General features: G+C 39.7%; 1 protein-coding gene and 1 long non-coding RNA gene across 3 annotated transcripts in view; both read left to right on the forward strand.

Annotated features, from left to right (window-relative positions):
• Nucleotides 1-20,271, forward strand: part of rnf103 (ring finger protein 103) — a 21,583-nt gene extending 1,312 nt beyond the window's left edge. For both annotated transcript variants that reach the window (XM_084352733.1, XM_084352734.1), the window contains 6 exons: nt 7,436-7,584; nt 10,639-10,754; nt 12,859-13,281; nt 13,470-13,602; nt 14,626-14,712; nt 15,391-20,271. In XM_084352733.1, the coding sequence (XP_084208859.1) occupies nt 7,436-7,584; nt 10,639-10,754; nt 12,859-13,281; nt 13,470-13,602; nt 14,626-14,712; nt 15,391-16,386 (1,904 nt within the window). In that variant the 3' untranslated portion in view covers nt 16,387-20,271. The remainder of the gene's footprint in view (nt 1-7,435; nt 7,585-10,638; nt 10,755-12,858; nt 13,282-13,469; nt 13,603-14,625; nt 14,713-15,390) is intronic.
• On the forward strand, nt 3,430-4,629 carry LOC311256910. Its single transcript, XR_014622536.1, has 3 exons — nt 3,430-3,644; nt 3,742-3,813; nt 4,065-4,629. It is a non-coding gene; the product is annotated as an uncharacterized lncRNA (long non-coding RNA).
• Nucleotides 20,272-21,590: the final 1,319 nt, after the last annotated feature.

Here is a 21,590-nt window from a genome sequence, read left to right on the forward strand (position 1 = left end):
GCTGTCTGGTGTTAATGGGTTGTGCTGGTGTTTTTCTCACTGTTTAAAACCAACAGCCAGCGGCAGAACTGATGCAGCAGACTGTGAGCCATAGTTGCCCTGGTAAACACACCAACACGACTGGCTATCGCAGCTGCAGTGTCTCTGGGCTTGTTGGGTAGAGCCAACAGGGCAGCCCTGCAGACAGCCTACCTGTAATATCTGTGAATCATATGTCATCCTCCTGTTGGTATTGGTTGCTATAACAGCAGCGTGGCTCCTTTTTAAGAAACAGGGTAGTAGGTAGTGTGTGAGTGGTCGAGCAAGAGATGGAGAGATAACTACTGTGACAGAGCAGACCCCCAGGACGAGCGCCAGGCTTTGAAGCCAGTTTTTGTTGTGGCCATCATCACGTGATGCACTGGGGCCCAAAAACACTTTTTCCCTTAAGGTAACATTGTGAAAGAAGCGTCTGTACAATGGTGGCTAAATTCTCTTGTTTGACTGTCATAATTTGAGCCATTAGGTCCAATAAAATTTGTAAAGACTCGAAGAGCTGCATGATAAAATTATATTATTACCGATTCAATTTAGCCAGGTGCTGAACCAGAAGTTCGCCAGCTTGGCCGGCGGAAGTCTCTAGTGCGCATGCTCTATGGGCCCCACACCACGGACGGTCTGGGTATTTTTATTGAACCATTTTGGCTTCATGCGTAACTGAGCAGCTTTCATGGGGCTCCGTCTCCATCGCTGTCAAGATAAAATTAAACATCCATGGTTCAGAGCAGACTGGTGATGGTGACCGGAGCAGAGCAGAACATTTAGCAGAGAAGTTGTCCAGTGGCAGTAAATGTACAGTACAGGTTACAGTTTGACCATGAATAAACTGACTGACTGGAGGGAGGCTTCCAAGGTGCCCCAAGAAGTTGAAGGGAAGAAACGTTAATCAGAAGAGAAAGATCTTCATTGACTGATTGTTTTTCCTGCCTAAACAAACTAATTAAACAGTCTCTCTTTGTTTTCATGACTGAATAAACAAACTGACCTTAAAGGACAACACAATATATACTGTTTTACTTTGTGTATATATGTGGCGGACCCTGCCACCTTTCTAGCTTCAAACAGTGTTCTGGGGACCTTATTTTCCTCTGAGAACAGCTTGTTTATTCACTTATGGAAAAAGATATATTTCCCAGCATACAGATAACCCTCAGGTAATGTTCCCATAAGGTTATTTTTTAACTTTTTAAGAATGTTCTAGGAATGTTCTTTAAAGGTTATTTTTACAAAAAGCTTTAGAAAAACCCTCAGGGGATGTTCCCTAAAGGTTCTGTGAGGTTATTTTGTACAACCTTAAGATAACCTTTAGAGAACATTCCCTGAGGGTTCTCTAAAAGTTATTTTTGTGTAACCTTCAGAGAACCTTTAGGGGATGTTCCCTGGGGGTTCTCAGTGCAACCTTTCTAATTTGTGCAACCTTTGTGCAACATTTAGAGAACATTCCCTAAGGATATTTTTGTGTAACCTTCAGAGAACCTTTAGTCAACATTGTCTGAGGTTTTTCTAAAGTTTTTTTTTGTTTAACTGTCAGAGAACCTTTTAGGGAACAAGGGTTGTCTAAAGGTTATTGCTGAAAAACCTTTACAGCACCTTTTTAGGGAATGTTCTCTAAAGGTTCTTTGAGGGTTATTTTTGTAAGCTGAAATGCATGGGTTAGGGGTTAAATTTGAAATTTTATTTCAGTCCATATAATGAAGTCTTATTGTTATAATATAGTTATAAAATAGTTATTATCCATCTCTAACCCTCTCTCTCTTTTTCTATGACCATTTGATTTACAATAAACTCAAAAAATTATCATTATACACGTTTTAAAAAGTCATTAACTGGTAATTTAATCCAATTCATGAAATGCACATTCATTGCACAAGCGAGATTCTCAGACGCTCGCAAGAGTGGAGTGAGCTATCGACGGCTGTGGAAAACGGTTCAGTACTGCTTCCAGTTCAATGAACGCCGGTCTGTCCGTTGATGTGGCTGGATTCAATCAATTGATAGGTAATTACTTAAATTGTCGTACCCTAGAAACACATTTTCTTTAAGAAATGTTTAGCATTATTAACATTATGGTTTTAAGTGATGTCTCTTTTTCTGTAGTTCGTCACAAAAGAGCTAGTCAGTGTTTGTAATTGTTAGCTAATCGTCAAGCAGTAGCTAAGCTAGTGTTAACTAGGTTAACTTTGACATAAGTTAACGTTCATGTCTGTCGTGTTTTTAAACTTGAAATGTTCGATGCGTGTCTAATATCACCAACAATAAAGCTGGTGTTATGTCTTTGGTTTTTAAACAATAACTCTAAGCAATATTAGCTAACTTGTATTTAATTTAACATTACTGTAGTGTGTTGACATGTTGTGGGGATTAGCTAGCAGCTACACAAATCAAACGCCATCAATTGGTATTGATTTTACAATAGGTAAAGTTGTACTTGCATCACTGGGTAACTGTATCAGAATTACAGAGGTTAATTAAGCAGGTGTTGGTGTTGTTATTTAAACAAGTCATCCTGTAGCTAATTGGTAAAATTGTTGTATTTTTCAGAGGCCCTGAGAAAGCTCCAGTTCACGTCTCGTCAGCACATTCCAAGACACCACTTCAGACACCAAACCTAATGTCAGCTAAAGGTAAATGTCTGTTACCTCAAAACATACACTGCATGTGACCATCAGAAAGCTTTCTTGGCAGGCAGAAGGCTGAAGTTAAATACTTAGTTTATTAGTAGAGTGGCCACTGCACTTAACCTCCAAATCTAAACAGCACTGTTCTTACCCTAATTTAATGGTAGTAAAGTACTTGTCATTTTGACCAGGTTGAACCTTAAACCTAACCTTTTTTCTTTGTCTCATTTTTGGCACCATTGCTTCTATATGTGCTCACAATGTTAGATAGACCGTCTCTGTGTCAGTTCATCAGTCAGTCTGTCTCGGCACACAATGGTGTAGTCACTCCAGCATTTTACAAGGACGGTCAAAGAGATTACAAACTACAAGAGCTTGCACCAGATAGTCTAATGAGTCCTGATGACAACAAGTGCCGGCATTAATAAGTGTCAGAGTTTCAATCAGAATATATTTCAATAGTTCTATTTATATTACCTGCATATTAAAATGAGGACAAGGTTAGAGGAAAGTGGGAAGTGTTTTAAACAACACCTCACAACATCGGTAAGATATTACCTGTGAGGGACAGCACATCTCCTCCAAGTAGACGCACACACACATTATACAGAAGTACATACAGTTTCCATAACAAAGTCTATCAGTTTTCAACTGTCTTTCAGTTACTGGGGCTTATAATGCCTAAATGTTCAGCGGCAGTAATTCTGTCACTCAACAGCAGCACTGCACTTACACTTAGTGCATGTGCCTTGAAATTATGTGTTTCCTTCTGACAGTTTTATTTACCGTGAAAGTGGAATTGTTAAAAATGCCTGAAGTGTGTTTTAAGACATCTGTGGTATGTGCATGTTATGATACCTTGAACAAATAAAATAATCATGTAACTAAACAAAAACATTTTTTTTTTAAGTATTGAATGCTGAACATGAACTTATAGCTGACCTATGGACACAGAGTTGCTCATAACAGCTCGGCTCTGTATGTGAGGTCTGTATTTTACACAATGCCAATATTCTACGTGAGAAACTGTGCCCAAGTTAACGTGTTAATTGGATGCACCAATCTGATGTTTTTGTTTTTACAGAGTACGAATCAAGTGCTCTTTTCAAAATCTGTGTCCCCTTCCTATGTAGAAGTCATTTTACCATGTGCAAAGGTAAATATAAATATAGAAATGTTAATACACTAATATGCACTGTGGTCTTCTGCAAAGTTTTATTCTGTTCTGAAGGTTTATGAATTAAGCTATATAGTATAATGCATAAACCATTATATTTTGCTTGTCTAATACATTTAATGCACACAGTCACTAGTGCAGTATGACTGTTGTGTACAGATAAAGACCTGACAATGAGCAGAGCAACTGAACTAACTTACCATCGTGTCCTTTTCTGTCTTTTGTTACAGATGGTGCTGATTGGCCATGAAACTTTTTTGGGAAATGTGTTATTTGTTGTTAATATAAGAACTAATATTAACTGTTGGTTACAGGCTGGTTGTGGGTAATTGTGACATCACTATTTTGGTTTGGAAGCCATCTTTGGGCCAACTTGGACTACTTCAGCTTTTCCTTCAGTCCATGAGAAGGGCCCACTGAGAGATGGAAAAATAATGCATCTGATGGTTGTGGAAAAAGCAGTATTTTGGTAATTGGCTATAACCTCCTTCATAGACAGTTATGGTAACTGATGGAAACTGATACAAGAGCCAAAACAGATCTGTCATCCAGGAAGAAACAGTTGATATTAGGATATAAAGATGCAAATTGCCATGACTTTAATGGGAATACGATACAAAACAAAAATGAAAGTTCAGATTTTTTTTTTTAATGAAACATGGTCTAATATATTTTTTTTAACAATTAATGTTTGTACGTCTTTCAAAATGACATGGCATCTTGTGCCCAACTAAAATAAGTTTTTTTCATTAACTTTGAAATTAAGTTGCATTTCAACTCTTCAGGCAACAAACTGTGTTCATTGAGATCTGCTTTTGTTTGATTGTTGTAAATCACGATGTTAGATTATATTGTTATTTTATAACTACTATATCACATCATTTCAATAAATTTCACTAAAATAAATCACTTTTACTACTCTTTCTTACCATTATTTATTTATTTGGTCGGCTTATTATTAGTCTGTGTCGTTGCTCTTATTATTGATAAGGGGCCTGAAAAATAATGTAACAGTAATAGCAGTAGCAGTGCTAGGGGTATTGACTGAAAGCGTGATCGCTGAAACGGAGGAAAATGCAACAAAATGTTTGCAGAACATTAAGAAAACGTTTCAAAAATAACAGTCCGGGAACACTCCGCTACCCACCAGACAACCTCCGCAGAACCTTCCCTGAGCGTTACATTGTTGCAGGGGAACGTTCGACAAATGTTGAGAACTTTCCAGGATAACAGTCAGGGGATGTTTGCTGTGGGGGTCCAGGGAACATTCCCCTACCCTTAAGACAACCTTCACAAACATTCAGTTGTTTGCTGGGTTCTGAGTTTGAGTTATGTGTGTTGTTTTTAGTGTGAATTTGTTCTCCAAAACTGCATAGTGCCCCTTTAAAACAAAAGACAGTAAATAAGAAGGGGATCATGCACAGAATGTGATTTAGGTCAATTTATTGTTTTTGATCCAACTAATGCTCTGATCAAGATTTATGATCGGTAGTATATGTACCTCAGATATAAGACCACCCAGTGTCTATAAATTGTTTCTCAGTTGCATTTACTGAATATTTTGTATAATTGATATATGTTTACTACTATTATAATTTTAAATTCTATCACATTGTTAAAAGATTTTATCCATATCCCACCCCTAGTCTCTTTCTTTCCCTGTATTACCACTTTTTCACCAAAATTACTGTCTTTATGCAGCTTTTTTTCACATGGGTAAACCAACAACAAAGAGGCATTTGAGTCCTTTGACACTGCCAGGAGACAAGTTTGCCTTTCTTTCTTTTTTTTGTTTGTTTGCTTGTCTTGTATGTCATGTTCATCATCACAAATGCGCTGGAAAAACAGGCAACAGTAGAAAACAGCAGAACATATATTTCATCAGGCTACAACCACAAAACATTAAACTTGTTTTAAAAAGTCTTAATCATTAGATATTTTGCGTCTTATTCATCTCTGTTGAGAGTTGCACATGCAACGGTTGGCTGATCAGATGGCTGACGAGGCTCAGTTGCAGAAGCCACTGACTATGGTGGGTCACGATATCTCCATGTGTCCAATGAGTTTGACCGATTGCAAATGAGAGCAGCTGTGGCTCAGGGGGTAGAGCCAGCATCTTGTTATCGGAAGGTCGCTGGTTTGATTCCCCTGGTCTGCATGTCATGGGATCTTGCAAAATCCTACGGCTGAACTCCACATACTTTTTTAGTTATTTATTTCTGAAGTTTGGCCCTCAGAGCTAAATGTCAGCATTTTTCTGATTCTTTGAATGTGTATTCTGAATCTCACCGACTGCTTATTTTTCCCTGGATTGGGTTGAAACTTGAATATTCTCAAAATCTTAGAATTCCTTAGGAAACTTGGCACCATGTATTAATACAATTTTTTGTTGCAGAATGTTTACAGCAATTAAATTAATAACTATATATTTTATACAATACAGTTAGTATGAGAGCTAGCATTAGCTAACATGGCTACTGTTAGCCTAGCCACCGTCTTTGGCCTCATTAATCAACAGCAGAAATTAAGAGCCAACCGAATAATACTTTTTGGGGGACAGATTTGTTGTGTTAGTGGAGCGCGATCACACATTACATCATATTAAACTATGGCATATTATTTACCATAGTCACCATAAATACATTGACCCAGCTGCTATCATCATGGCATCAGCCTTTTTATAGCAGAATAGATGATTAGCATAGCATTAGCATAGATTAGCAACGTTTGTAGATCTGGCTCCACTGTTGCGGTCCATCCGAAAATAAGAACCCTCTCAGACGAACAAAGGGAAAACATGACTCATCTACCAACACTGACAACCTGATCAGGCAGGACTATGTGCAAATAAACATCACTGCAACAAACAAATATGATGTTGTTAAAACAAAGAAAGAAATATTTTAATTTAGGGCTATAATGTTTTCCAAATTAATAAGAAGACTCAAATAGTTAGGAATGTGTTGTAGACAGCATTTCACAGAGTTTATAAAGTTTTTCCACAACTCAGCAAATCACAAAATGCAGCAACTCGGGGTGTCTGGTGTATTCTCCACAGGTGTCAAAGAAGTACCCTATATTGGTTACTGTTGACTGTATTTGTTAAAAATTGACTAGTTCAGTACTAGTACAATGCATAGTTGAAACACTGTGTTTGGCAGGCTAAGAGAGCCCAAACAGCTCGTTTGCGTTACAGTAAATCGTATCAAAACATTGTGTATTCCATTCTGCCTGTTGTTGTGGCTTTTCTTGTTGTTGTTGTTATGCAGTCCTTTAATGTGATTGGATGTCAAATGTGTACATAATGTGTCTTTGGGTTGTTCACACCTGTGCTTAAAGCGGTCTACTTATGATCAGTTTCACTCAGGATGCATGTTTACACCAAATGTGAACAGCCTCATTGGTTTTCACCCTTACCTGTGGTACTTAAGGGTCTTAATTGTACTTGCCACTATGGAAAATATTCAACACTAATAAGTATATCCAGTATGTGAGAGAAATGGCCAATTCATTTTTCATCCATCTTTTGATGACTTCAATTCTAATTTCACTACTTATCTGCAATAACCCAATGATGGCACTTTTTTTTATTCCTCCGCAGGAGAATTGACACAGGGGGAACTCTACTCAGCCATCAAGAAAGAGAAGGAGCAGACAGAGGCAGGAGATGCCAGCACCACACACTTCAGTGGCGAGATGCATTTCTATGAATTGGTAGAGGACACTAAAGATGGGATCTGGCTGGTTCAGGTACAACCACTCAGTTATGGTGCATTAAAACAGTACTGTTGGGGTGAAGGGGTTTGGGGGACATGACAATAACAGATAAATTCCCTCAACTCTAATCAGACAATCTTAATTTCTCATCATTCAACTTGCTCATTAAAGGATGACCCATTTTAGTCTAAATATTTCACTATGCTGTCTTGATTTTGACCATTCTTTTTTGTTAAAGAAAATCTTTCTTGTGCAAATCCCCAAGATTTAAGGAAGTGTAATACTAAATCACAGGAATACCTCTTTATGTAGGTTTACATGTACAAACACATCACAATCTGCCCCCATAAAGTCAAAGCACAGTACAACACAGTACACAGTACACTACAAAATACAGCCAAAAACCAAGGCAAACTGCAGAACAGCTACTGCACTTTGCCTGCTGTCTTTTGAGACAGGGACTAGATTTTTGTATGAGAGCATATCATTCAACAGGTTTACATACATTTTACAATGACTCTAAATACATCAAGCCATCTTAAAATGTTAAACCTCACAAAATATTTCTTCAGGATTGCTTTATTTTTATTTTTTTAATTACCGATTCAAAATGAAATCTATTAAAACTTTTTAAACATGCAGATATCAAAACAATTAAATACAGATTTAAAGTTATAAGGTATGAAATTAGATCTAGATTTTCTCAGGAAGAAGACCAAGGACGAAGAAGTTTAGTTCAATAATTGCTTTATTATAGGTCTCCTGAAAATGTGACCAAATCTGCTGGACCAAAAATAGACATACAGTAATTCTAATATTCAGTCAAATGTCTCTTGGCCATTTTCACATCAATTAGGGGCTTTTGATAGCCATCCACAAGCTTCTGGTAGTCCTCTGGTTGAATTTTTAACCACAAGGTTTTTTCTTTGTCCATGTGATCAGCAGCAAACTTCAGTCGAGCTTTAAGGTGCAGCGTCAGGAGCAAGGGCTTCTTTCTTGCCCGGCAGCCTCTCAGCTCATATTGATGCAAAACACACTCGACTGTGGACACTGACACCTGTAGCTTCTTTCCAGCAGCTTCTAATTCATTGCAGACTTGCTTTTTGGTGGTTTTTGGTTGACTCGTGACCATCCTGACCACTTTTCTCTCAGCAGCAGGTGATAGTTTGTGTTTTCTTCCTGATCGTGGCAGTGACACAACTGTGCCGTGCACTTTATACTTTCAAACAGTTTGTACAGTTGATCTTGGGACCTGTAACTGCTTTGAAATGGTTCCAAGTAACTCAAGCATCACATCATTCTCCTCTGGTGTTTAGCAGCAGTTTCCCCAGTTAACACGCTACACTCATCTACTGTTGCAGTCCCTCCTGACTGGCCGGCTGCTGCTCTTCTTGGATTGTACTCCTCCTCCAGAGCCTCTCTTCACTGCCAGGTTGTCTCTGGAAAAGAGAGAGTGGACAGGCTGAATGTCTGAAGGGCAGGCTGCCCCTCAACGTGCAGCCTGGTGGCAAACCAAGTTGTTAAAGCCAGGTTTGTATGGCGAGGCGACCATCCCCACAGACACTTCGCCTGTCTGCTCTCTCCAGCCCAAAGACACAGCTGTGAGCTGAAGGAGTCGGTGTGTTTAAAGGGGAAAGTACAGCTGGCGATCCACACACCACTGCCACAACACAGACACACCAGCACACATGTATAAATGCTCAATACAGTGTAGGCCACTTGCGTAGGTTATGGCGTCTGCTCTGCTTAGAGTCAACAAATAAACAACATACATTTTATTTGTTATTTTGTTTTTGTTTCCTGATTTATTAGATTTTCTGTTTCAAGCGGAAGATGGGAAAGCTTTTTTCCAGTCTTTGGTGGATACAGAAAAAACAAATAAACAAAATTTTCACTTGTTTTTTAATTTTCTGTTTGCCAGATCGAATTGCAAAATTGAATGAACGGATGATACACAGACCTTTTGTTTCCTTCCCAATTTCACTTTTTTATTGGATTTTCTTAAGTTTACTCTAATTCAATTTATTATTTTTTTCTGTTTCTCCCTCCTATTTGCCTTACAGTCATTACCAAACCACTCCGCCTTTTTGCACTCCAACACACACGCACAGTCTGCCCTACAACTTCCACAACATACAATGTGCCACTTTATGTCTTTGGTTGTTGTTTTGTTTTGTTATGCTGTTGCCATTGTTTGCACTTAATGTCTGTTTTCTGACGTAGTGTTGTTCCTTTCAATGTCTCCCACTTGTTATGTTCTGCTTCACTGAATAAAAAAACGGCCTGATTAAGATCTAATTCTATGAGAAACTTCAGGCTTCGATCATTAAAAGGGTCTGGCAATGAAGCTGGTAAACAGAGGGTTCTGGCAGTTAAATTATATTCTGCTTTGCATTTACACCAGATATGTATACTTGTATCATAGGTGTAAATGCAAAGGCCCATGAATAGATGTCATTATCTGGATAGTGTCAACAGATACAAATAACATCCCATGCATCACAGTAATTACCAGGTGGAGATCATGTCAAAGGTGGTCATGACAATACATCCTAGATGAGGCTAGGCAGAAGTCATAACTGTGAGACATGCAGAGTTCTTTGGCAACAAGTTTATAGTTATGTCAAACCAAAGGATTCTTTAATTTTCTAAATCTTTGACTTTCTTCAGGAGTCACTTTACTGTTTATTTCATCTCTCTGGAACTTGATGAGCTTATGTGAGCGTCTACAGGAGCTGGCTTTGTTTGGGTTTTGCAAGGCTGACATATCAAATATTTACTGATTACTGTTTGAAAACAACTAACAAGGAAAGTTATAATGATTTCAGCAGTCTCTTGTGATTCAGATTTTAAAACTAAACTACATGGTGCCAAGGAGCATAAACATATGCCAAGTAAATAAGCCTGTTTGTAGTTTCTTCTCTGTAAGGGATAGATCAAGCTGACATGATCTCATTACAAAATAGATTTTTTGTGATGTTGTTGAATCACTTTTTGTCATTAAATGAGACGTGTATAAAATACTAAGAAGAAGAATTGTCTGGTAATACCTGTCTGATCCTGTCATGTCCCTGTGTGTATCTGCAGGTCATTGCCCAGGACCGGGAGGCTCTGCTCAGTCAGTCAAACTGGGGGAAGATGGTGCAGAAAGTGTCTCAGTTTGGGATCAGAACTGGAACCTTCAATTGCTCTGATGACTACAGGTGATAAACAGGTTCTCCCTCAAAAGCACTGAGCTTTCTGAATCATATCAGGGCTCACTGATACGACAAATAATGCTGTTTTGACATAACGTTTTGGTAAAGTCTCCTCCTGCCTCCTTACACTCGCAACAGAAAATGATTACATTGACCTTAAGATGGCTAACTCATCGAGGCATTGATAGCAGGTGGAACACCTTGTGCTGTCTCTTCAGGTTGTTTGTATTTTCACTTAAGCTGTAGCCACAGGCTGTCTCTCAGTCTGTTTTATTGCATTGTGTTTTCCTTTTTGCCAAATTAAAAATAAAGTGTGTCCATAGATCTATTCCTTTTTGCTGACCTAAAGGCCATCATGTTGTTGTCACTAAATCGCCGTCTGTTTGGGATAGCGTCTCCTGGTCAGGGCCGTAGCCAGGATTTTTGAAATACCGAGGTCAACATTCGCCCCCCCAGCGCCACCCCGCAGTTATCCATGTTGACAAATGCCCCCCACCATGGTGTGTTCAGATCAAACGCGAAGCGTCTAGATTACATTCAGAGTCAATGAAAAGATGCAAAAAGATGTGAATTTGCGCCCATTTGCGTCAGGTGGTACAAATTTGCGTTGTGGGAGACTAAAAGTAGACTTTAAGCTTGTACTGTAGCACTCTGAGATTGCTTAAATGTAAAGTGCATTATAAATAAAATTTATTATTGTTATTATTATTATTATTTAAGTATTGAACTCAAGCAAGATTTTCACGTGACACTGTGTCAGGAAAGCCTATTGGTGTTGACATTCACACTGATGTCATGACGTTAACGTTGCTGATGTCCTGATGGAGGAGAGGATAATGATCAATAATCGTGGCCGTGTGGACACCAAGAGCTGTACGATAACATATCTACTCGTACCGAGAGAGAACAAATAAGGAGCTGCTGTGGAGGAGGGAAGTGAGTGAGGAAGTCGGACTACCTGGTAAATAATAGAAATATGTCTCAGCATAGCATAGCCCTGTTTGTTCTGAACTCCATTCAGGGAACAAGCATTTTAAAAGTTCTTTGCTTGTCGTCTGGCCAACAGACCTGATGAAACATGAATTCAGACTTTTTACAAGGTGACATTATGATGTTGTAATTTCAGCGTCATTTTGATCCATTTATTGCAGTCAGAAAGCAGAGAAATCTGTTTGTTTTGGATTCATACCAGTGTGGTAAAACAGAGTTATTCAGTCCACGTCTACTTGCCAGTCACAGTTACTATTTGTTGATTTTAAAACACCTATTAAGAAACTGCCACTCACCAGAGACAGATGGACAGGCACTAAGCAGCTGAGAACTGAGCACCCGTCTCATGCAGCGCTGGAAGCTGCAGTCATTCAGACGCAGCTCCAGATGCTGAACTTCACCGAGCTGGGTGCCGCGCAAATAACAACGCGATGATGTTCTCTATGGTGTTTAGTCTGAGCGCAGCATAAGTTCAATCAAATTTTTGTTTTTTCATCTTAATGCCAATTGAAAACAACACATTACTGATAGATTTGACAGTTTTTTCAGTTTCACAAGGAGCATCTTAGTTTAAAATCTGTGGAAAGTCTGCAGAGTTGTCACTTAAATTCTGCAGGTGCAGATTCCATGTGGGGGATGAATACAGCCAGCCAAATTTCACTCATACTGCTATAAATCCTGCATGCATTATGAAGTTGTAGTGAAATTTGCATTTGCAAAAAAAAAGTGGTGCTACTGCATCATCATAAACTGTGAGTTTGACACAGCAACAGTCTGAGTGACGGCGTTGCAGCTCTGCTTTAATCATCTGATATTAAAAGCAGGAATTTACCTGGATATGTAATGATGCCAGAAGCTGGTAAGAAGGAGTTACAACTAAGAGTTGGAGCTAATTTTGTGAGGAACAGAACTATTGATATGGGGAATCTCATCAGTACACATTCGAGTACATGTCAGCTTTAGTGTGAGTAGTACAGAATGCCGGTGGTCCAGTGGGACTAAGAAAGACTGTCCAGTAATTGTCAGGTTCCACGTGTCCTCCCATCTGTAAACAGAGCAGTGCTCCAGGGCAAAGTCTGTCTGTAATTCTGACACGGTGGTTCTCTGTTCTGTCCACCAGGTCATGTATCAAGCGGGGCTGGCTGCGCTCCACTCTCATCATGTCCGTTCCTCAGACTTCAGCATCAAAGGGCAAAGTCATGCTAAAAGAGTACAACGGCCGCCGCATAGAAACTGAGCACATCTTCCGCTGGATGACCTCACATGTAGCTCATCGAATCAAAACACTGAGTCAGTCTGAGCAACTGGTGGAGGAGTGGCGCTCTGACCTAGCCCACCCAGTGAAGATGTTTCTGTTCGCCCGTCTGTCCCAGCCGCCCGCCTTCTTCTCCTCGCTGTCCATCAAGTTCACCGGCCGGATTGAGTTCATCTACGTGGACGTGCGTAACTGGGACAACCACAGCAGCCTATCAGAGATCGGTGTGACACAGAGCCCCGCCTACATCCTCAAGATGCCTGAGGGCATTTATCGCTATGGCAACAGGTGATGATTGAACATGGAAATGATAATGGCTTATTGTTAATCCTTATCATACTTCTATATTTTACATCTTATTTCTATCTTTCTTTTTAATCTGTTTGAATCTGTCTCTTCTTTCTCCTTCTCCTCTCCTTTCTTCCACTCCACCTGTCTTCTCCTTCTCTCCTCTTCTCCTCTTCTCCTCTCTTTAGTACTGGGGAGTTCCTGTCCTTGGCTGCCATGGATACTTTCCTGCGTTCGGTCCAGCCAGAGGTTAATGATCTGTTCGTCCTCAGTTTGGTCCTGATCAACTTGCTGGCCTGGATGGATCTCTTCATCACACAGGTCACATCTTGTTTTTCCATAAGACACAGTGGGGAACTGTGTATTGTACAAGTGCATTTACTCCTGTACATGAGTGCAATTTTGTTATACTTCAACTTTACTTGGGTGTTGCCTTTTAATGCAACTTTATACTTACACTCTGCTTCATTTCAAATGGAAATGGCGTATTTTTTACTCCTTATTTGACAGCTATAGTAGAGCTGGCTGTATGGTCCTACAGCGGGCTCTGCATGCCTCTTGAAATTTGAATCAACAATTGATCTTTTGCTGCTTCTTGTTGATGACTCGCTAATTGGTGTTTGGGAACCACAAACCAATCGCTTCCTTTTGTCCCCTTCCAAAATGATAATCAAAAACCAGATAACCAGATAAGTAATGTATACAAAGGAGCACACGTGCTGTACACTGGCAGCATGCAGCCACTGTAAAAATGTTACCTAAGAACTGCTATATTCAGCTTTTCCTGCCTTTTTCCTCTACAGCAGCCTTCCTGTGTGCTGTAGGCTGGTCCACAGCACTCACGACAGTGTCAGAGATCAGTTGTAGTGGATGAGAGCTTGGCTGGTACCATGTACATATATTCGATTAGACAGTGCACACACACATCTGTGTTCGACCTGGTCACCACATGGAGCAATGCTGGAGCCCATACTCTGCAAATGACTATTTTACATAGAAAACATACAATGGGCTTATAAAATGCATTTTTATAACTTGGAACTACCTAACAGCACATAAAGTATTACAATTTAGCTCAAAATGCAGTTTACACATTAATGAAATAAAAACAACAACAACAATATAATCTATATACAGTAACAGAATCTCAAAGGGGCCATTCAGCAATGCACTTTTTTATTTTTGATACTTTTTGGATTATAGTTTTGCACTTACTACTGTAAGTCAAACTTTGAATGGAGGATGTTTTTCTATACTGTAGTTTTGCTACCGTTGTTTTTAAGGAAATGATCTGCATTTTCTTTCACCATTTTATATTTAACATGTATTATTTTTTATTGACAGGGAGCAACAGTGAAACGGTTTGTAGTCCTGATCAGAACACTGGGGACGTACAACTCCATATTGCTGGTGTCCTGGCTTCCTGTTCTGGTAAGAAAACATCTTTACTCAGTTGCTGCAACTGACTTCATCAACAAATTCTTCTTGTATTGAACAAAGTTATTTTCCACAATAGAGTGCAGTGGAGATGGGGGAACCGTGTGTGTGTGTGTGTGTGTGTGTGTGTGTGTGTGTGTGTGTGTGTGTGTGTCAAACTCTGACACAGACAGTGTAGAAGAGAAGCAGCACGCTGTAAATGACACTAGAGATTGAGATTCTCAGCATAGTTTCTTATTTCAGTACAAACATTTACTTGCCAGTTTGTTGGTTAGACTTCTGAGAGCTACTCACCAAACAGAAAATCTACCCGCATTTGGCAGTTGTTAATTTCGGACCCTGGTGGCATGTCATCTAAAGCTGGTTTCACCAACATGAAAATGACTTCATTGTACTTCAATGGCAGCCACAGTCCCCACATCTCAATCTACTAAACGCTGTCATGTTCGCAAAGAGTGTGTGAAAAATGTTTCCAGAATCTTGATGGATCCATGTCACAGACTGCAGGCTGTTCTAATGGAAGAAAGGACTGTTGTAAGAAGGGTGTACCCAGTAAAGTAGCCACTAAATGTATGCACCCATACACTAACCTTACTGTTACTATTTTAACTGAGTGGAGAGTTGAATCTATAATTCTTGATCACTAATCACTGATTGATCACTCCCCCCCAGGCTCTCCTCCAGCTGCCCTATTTGGACAATCTGCATGGTTACAGTTTGAAGCTGCTTCGTTATGCTGACACCACCACACTGGCCAGCCTGGTTAGAGCTGACTGGACCTTCTACTCATCACACCCAGCTCTCTTCTTGTCCACCTACCTGGCCCATGGCCTGCTGGTTGACTACTTTGAGAAGAGACGCCGCTGTGGCATCCGAAGCCAAGAGGACAACACCACCAACCTGGAGTGGCTGGCTAGTCTGTGGGACTGGTACGCTTCTTATCTGCTCCACCCAATCACATCACTGCAACAGGTCCCATCTGACCACTCAGACTGGGAAGATGATCCCAACTTCTTATTTGAGCGTTTGGCTTTTCCTGACCTCTGGCTTCGCCCATTGGTAAGCATGGATTACATTAAAGCCCTGCCAACCTGGAGGTTCAGAGCTGATGGTCAGCACAGGGGAGAGGATTCTGATGAGAAGCTGGACGAAGAGACAGATAGTTCACATTCAGACGCAGAGAGCAGGGAGCAGACAGATCCCCCTGCTGCAGGTCCTGGCCGACCTCCACACAGCTTCAAAAAGCCCAAGAGATCATTGTGCTACCAGGACAGCAACAGACAGCTCTCTGCCTACAACAACATGGACCCTGCTGCTGCATCATCCCTCTGCTGTCAACATGGGAACAAAAAAGCATCATCAGCTGAAAAGGAGCAGGAGGACGGCTGTCTAACACCTGATGGCGTCTCTAACCATCAGCACTGCGACTGGTCGGTGTGGCCCTGTGACATGCTGCAGTGTTCAGAGTGTGTGGTGTGTTTGGAGAACTTTGTGAGCGAGGAGCTGCTGATGGGTCTGCCCTGTGGCCATGCCTTTCATCAGCAGTGCATCGTGGTGTGGTTGGCGGCAGGCAGACACTGCTGTCCAGTGTGTCGCTGGCCCAGCTATAAAAAGAAACAACAGAGAGTTGCACAGAGCAGCTCTTCTGAAAACACACTGCATGACTGATGAGTATATCTTTCTGAGCCCTTCTTATCATAATTTCTCCTCTCAAGATGGGATAGGGGAGGGATGAAGTAGAAAACATTGTCAGTTGGTGTGATCAAACCTGATGTTGCCATGAGCCATCAACTAGCTTATTTCCATTTCTGTTGAAGGCAATGTGCTGGCCATCATGGCAGACAGATGAACCCATGAAAGCACTGTCACCATGGTTTCTGTATAGAGAGGATATTGATTCACACAGTGATCGTAGGTGTAGTCACAGTAAACTTTGTAGTGCAATAAAGACAAACTTTTTTTAGTTGTGCTTTCATCATCTACCAGAGTTCTGCTCTTTCCAGGACTGTGGACAAAGATGAGTCAGTTTACCACATGAAGAACCATCTGAAGGAGATTTACTTCACACGATGGTGTCATTACAGACAAGAAGCTACTTACTATATCAAGCTAACAGTATCAAAACACAATTGTATACTAACGACATGTAAACACTCTGCGCCATCCCATATCATGACTGACAGCAAATGCACTAACCTCCATGTAAGTGTTTCTATTGTGATTAGAATTGTGCTAAGAAATAAGGGAACTGGATGATCATCTCTGTTGAACCTTCTCACTGGTCAGTACAGGAGAGATGTATTGGTCACAATTGAAATTAATGAATAGGTGTAAAATATATATTACCCAACCAACAGCTCCTCAGAATGTTCATTGTTCCAAATTCAAGTATTTATTTAGATATCCAGAGAGAATGCATTAATAAGATGGTGCAACACTTTGAACCATGCAGAACACCCCTCACATTAGAAACATGAAGGCAAATACTGCCAGTGAGGCAGCCGGTTCTGACTCTTTGTTGTGCTGCAGTATTGCTACTCCGCATCAGCTAAGAAAATCTTGGAGCCCATCTTTTTTTATTAATAAAATCCCAACAGCAATGCGACGGCAGTAGATCAAAGAGAAATGGGCAAGTAAAACATAAATTAAAAAAAAGGTTGTGGAAATGTGTGTTGGTGAACCTTGGCTTACTCAAGATGAGCCACCAGTTAGCCTGATGCACCTTTGTACTTCCTCTGTCCAGCTAAAGTCTTCACAGGTTCACCCAAATACTGAAGCATGTCAACAACAATGTGCTGTCACAAAATGGGGGGCCATATGTTTGAGGAGTCAAAGGAAATTTCATCAGCAAGGCTTCAGGCACACAGCAATGTGTTTGACACAAATCGTGTATATTTAGAGTTATACTATAATACATTTTAGATAATAGCCACCACCACCACCAATCCGAGGCAGCACCCATGTCATTCCTCTGCATGTGACAGCGATCCCAGCCAGCGCCACAAGGTCTGTACAGCATCAGAAAAAGTTAAAGCTGCACTAATCAATACTTTATATTTAACAGTGGGTCAAATGATTGTGTCATGTCAAAGGTGCTGCTTGTAGTGACAAATCCACAGAGAGTCATCATAGACTTTGCAGCGGCCCTCAGCTCCACAGAGCATTTTAGTCTTAGTGTTTTCAGCTGCACAGCAGATAAACAGAGTTAGAGAGAGTCAGATATTTCCCTCAGGAATTGAAGACCAAAACAGAGCCTGGAGGAGAATGAATATTGGGCATAATTTATTTATTATTATTATTATTATTATTATTATTATTATTATTATCATCATCACATTCATATATTCATTAGGTGGACACCGATGATCATGTTATTATTATAGAATTAAATTGGCCAAAAGTTTCTACAGTTTTGAGCACTTCAGCCTCGCTGTACTGTCTTTAATCCGTGCAAATTCATTTGTTTATGTATTTCTTTTAAATATCTCTGTGAGGCAACAGTACATGGACACAGTGCATGTCATGGTGGCGGTTATTGGCTGACTCTTGCCTTTACCAAAAATGGACATGTAAGTGAGACAACCTGATGTGAATTTCACATGATGGGTTTAGTGTACAAAGGTACAAGAGAATCCCAAGTCTGTCTTTACATTAGCCCTTTAATTACCCAACAAAACCTTAGGTTCAGGGAGCTTGTTGCAGTAAATAAAGAGCCTCTGTCAGTTGTCAGCTGTCGTCATGTGGCATCCTCCTCAAGGGCCTGATGTTCAGCAATACAGTAGTAGAGAAACCCACAGTTGACTTCTGACTCAATTAATCATTGTTTAATTAAAGCTCCCATGTGGTTGGTTAGTTCTGCTGCTGCTGCTGCTAGAATCCTGTGGCAAATGCAGAAAACTCCAGCAAGCTAAGGAAGAATATTCTCTGTATTGTATTGCCTGATGTTTAGGTTACAGTTTACCTTTGAAACTCACACATGCCATTCTAATGATTTCATTTTGTCAAAAATTAGCTGCTAGCAGGTTGTTTCTTTTTTCCGCATTATTTAAAAGAGAATCTTGATTTAAAATGTCCAAAACTAACTATAATTTATCAACTTTTATGGTGATAAAATGTAATTGTTCAGCATCTTCCTGTCCTCTTTCTGTGTGTGAAGGGCAAGAAACGAAAACAACATAGAGAGCAGTAATACTTAATAAATGACATGTTCCAGAACTTTCATTTTGGAGTTATTTGTCATTTTATCTGGTTGGTAAGGTTCTGGTGGTTGTACAGAAAAGGTGTAATAGATATTGTGATTTACACTTGTAAAGAGCATGTCCAGTGTATGATGGCAGTCTTGAGTTGCAGTGATTTCTACAACTCACATTTTTCTGTGACGGAATGAGTGGAACACATACTGACATTCATAAAGTTTGGTTCAATAATGAATTTATTATAGGTCTTCTGAAAATGTGACCAAATCTGCTGGGTCAAAAATATACATTTAATAACTTCAACAATCAATTGTGGTGATTACAGAAATTGTCTTTGTAGCATGGCTTTCCTAACTTCTTGATTCTGATTGATAACAGCTGATGACTTTTCTGTTCCCCCCTTTAATAGGACTTGTTTGATACAGTCATTATACTCAGCCACAAACACTACAATGGGAAAGTCAAAGGAGCTCAGCATTGATCTGAAAGAGCACACTATTGATTTGAACAAGTCAGGAGCCATTTCAAAGCAGTTACAGGTCCAAGGATCAACTGTACAAACAACTGTTTGTAAGTATAAAGTGCATGGCACAGTTGTGTCACTGCCACCATCAGGAAGAAAACACAAACTACCAAAAAGAAAGTCCACAATGAATTAGAGGGGAGCTGTTTTGCCACCAGTGGATCTGGTGCTCTAAAGAAAGTAAATGGAATAATGAAGAAGGAGGATTATCTCCAAGTCTGTGCCAGGAAGTAAACCAATTTAGTTGAACTTCACTGATTCTGTCAAGACGAGAGGTTAAAAATGCAGCCAGAGGACGACCAGAAGCTTACGGGTGGCTATCAAAAGCACCTAATTGAGGTGAAAATGGCCAAGGGACATCTAACCGAATATTAGAATGGCTGTATATTTTTGACTCAGCAGATTTGGTCACATTTTCAGAAGAACTATAATAAATTCATTATTAAACCAAACTACATGAATGTTTCTTGTGATACAGTAGTTTGTGTTCATCTCATTCCATCACAGAAACATGAGAGCTGTAGAAATCATTGCAACTCTGCAGACTATGCATCAGAGGTATGCCACAAATGCAGGAGCAAGGCCGTAGCTGCCACTAGGAGCTCATGTCCTCCATGATTTTGGAGGTTTTAGCAACGTTACCAGAATCAAAAAAAGTAACACATGGTGAATATTTCTTAAGCTGTTTCCAGGGTTTTGAGATATGTTAAATTTGAATATTAGGTCAAGAAAAATAAATCAATAAAGGCTACAACTTTTCTCTACGTTTGTGGTAATATGATCTATTGTAATTTTATGTGGAAATATGCAGCATTAAAGCACAATATCAGCTGAGTCTGCCTTATTACTTGAAACCCTGTTTTAAAGCTCTCTGTGTCCAAATCTAGTTTAAGAGCTTCATCCAGCTGACACTATTGTTACATAGCACATATTCCTTAGTTTGTGCTGTATTTTAATGTGTTCTGTAATCAGGAAAATTCCTCACTGAGATTAAAAATCTCTTAACCTGTTCTTATCCCTAGAAAATATATGTAAGATTATCCTAAAATGCCTATCTCAGTCTAGTCAAAAGTTAATTCAAAGCTGTTGTATTTGCATTTGGAGTGCAGGCATGGTTGTGGGCATTTTTTGAAAGGTTAGAAGCTGATTAAAAAATAAGCCTGCAGATGACCTGTTACTGCCCCTATTAGCTGGTGAACACAATGTGCCTACATCATATAGTCTTACAATGCCTATAAAAAGCATTCACGCCTTAATTGTTTTCCTCTTGCTTTTATGAATGGAATCATGGTCAATATACAAATAAAAAAAAAAAATACCCCCAGAAAACCTCTTTAATATCAAAGTGAAGATTTCTACAAAGTTATGTCAATTAATTAAAAGTATATAATGTAAAATAAGTATATAAATATTCACCCCCTTCAAGTCAGTATTTAGTAGATGCACTTCTGGCCGCAATCACAGTGTGGCGGGCAGCGAGGAGGTCGACCAGTGAGCTGGTATAGTTAAAGAGGAGCTGACAACGCCACCCTGGACATTCACCCAGAGAAGAATGTTACTTCAGACCAAGACTGATAACTCAAAAGGCACACAGGTTCGTGATACTAAGAGGCAACAGACGTAGTTCCATCCAACAATAATTCTTTATTTTAACAATATCAAAATACTAATTAAAAAAGGGCCAGTAGACACAATGTAGCACAGCACACAGGAAGGAGACACCAACCCCCACCACCTTAGGCTCTCAGTTTCTAGAACAGAAAGGGGATGAGATGCAGTTAGTGAGGCTCCACTCATGCAAATAAACAAAACACTATACTGCAGTGACTAAATGCTGAAACACTAAACACTGGTTATCAGCAATGACAGAAAAATGGGCCTCCTGCCCGTGGTCAAGGACCGACCACTTAAACTAGAATTTGACAACAAAATAACAAAAGAAATTAGGATAAAGTAAACAGAATAAACTACAGAAAACAATATCAATGGTAGGGGCTAAGCAGCCAGCTATTTGTAAATTATGAAAAATCAGCAAAATAACAAGAAATAAGATAAAGAAAGTAAACACAATAAACTACAGAAAACAGTTTTAATCATGTGGGAAAAGTTACTGTCCCAAACGATTCCCACGGGCAAAACAATAGTAATTCAGG

The sequence above is a fragment of the Pagrus pagrus genome, assembly GCF_965226575.1.
Source record: "Pagrus pagrus genome assembly, chromosome: 5".
Classification (NCBI taxonomy): Eukaryota; Metazoa; Chordata; class Actinopteri; order Spariformes; family Sparidae; genus Pagrus; species Pagrus pagrus.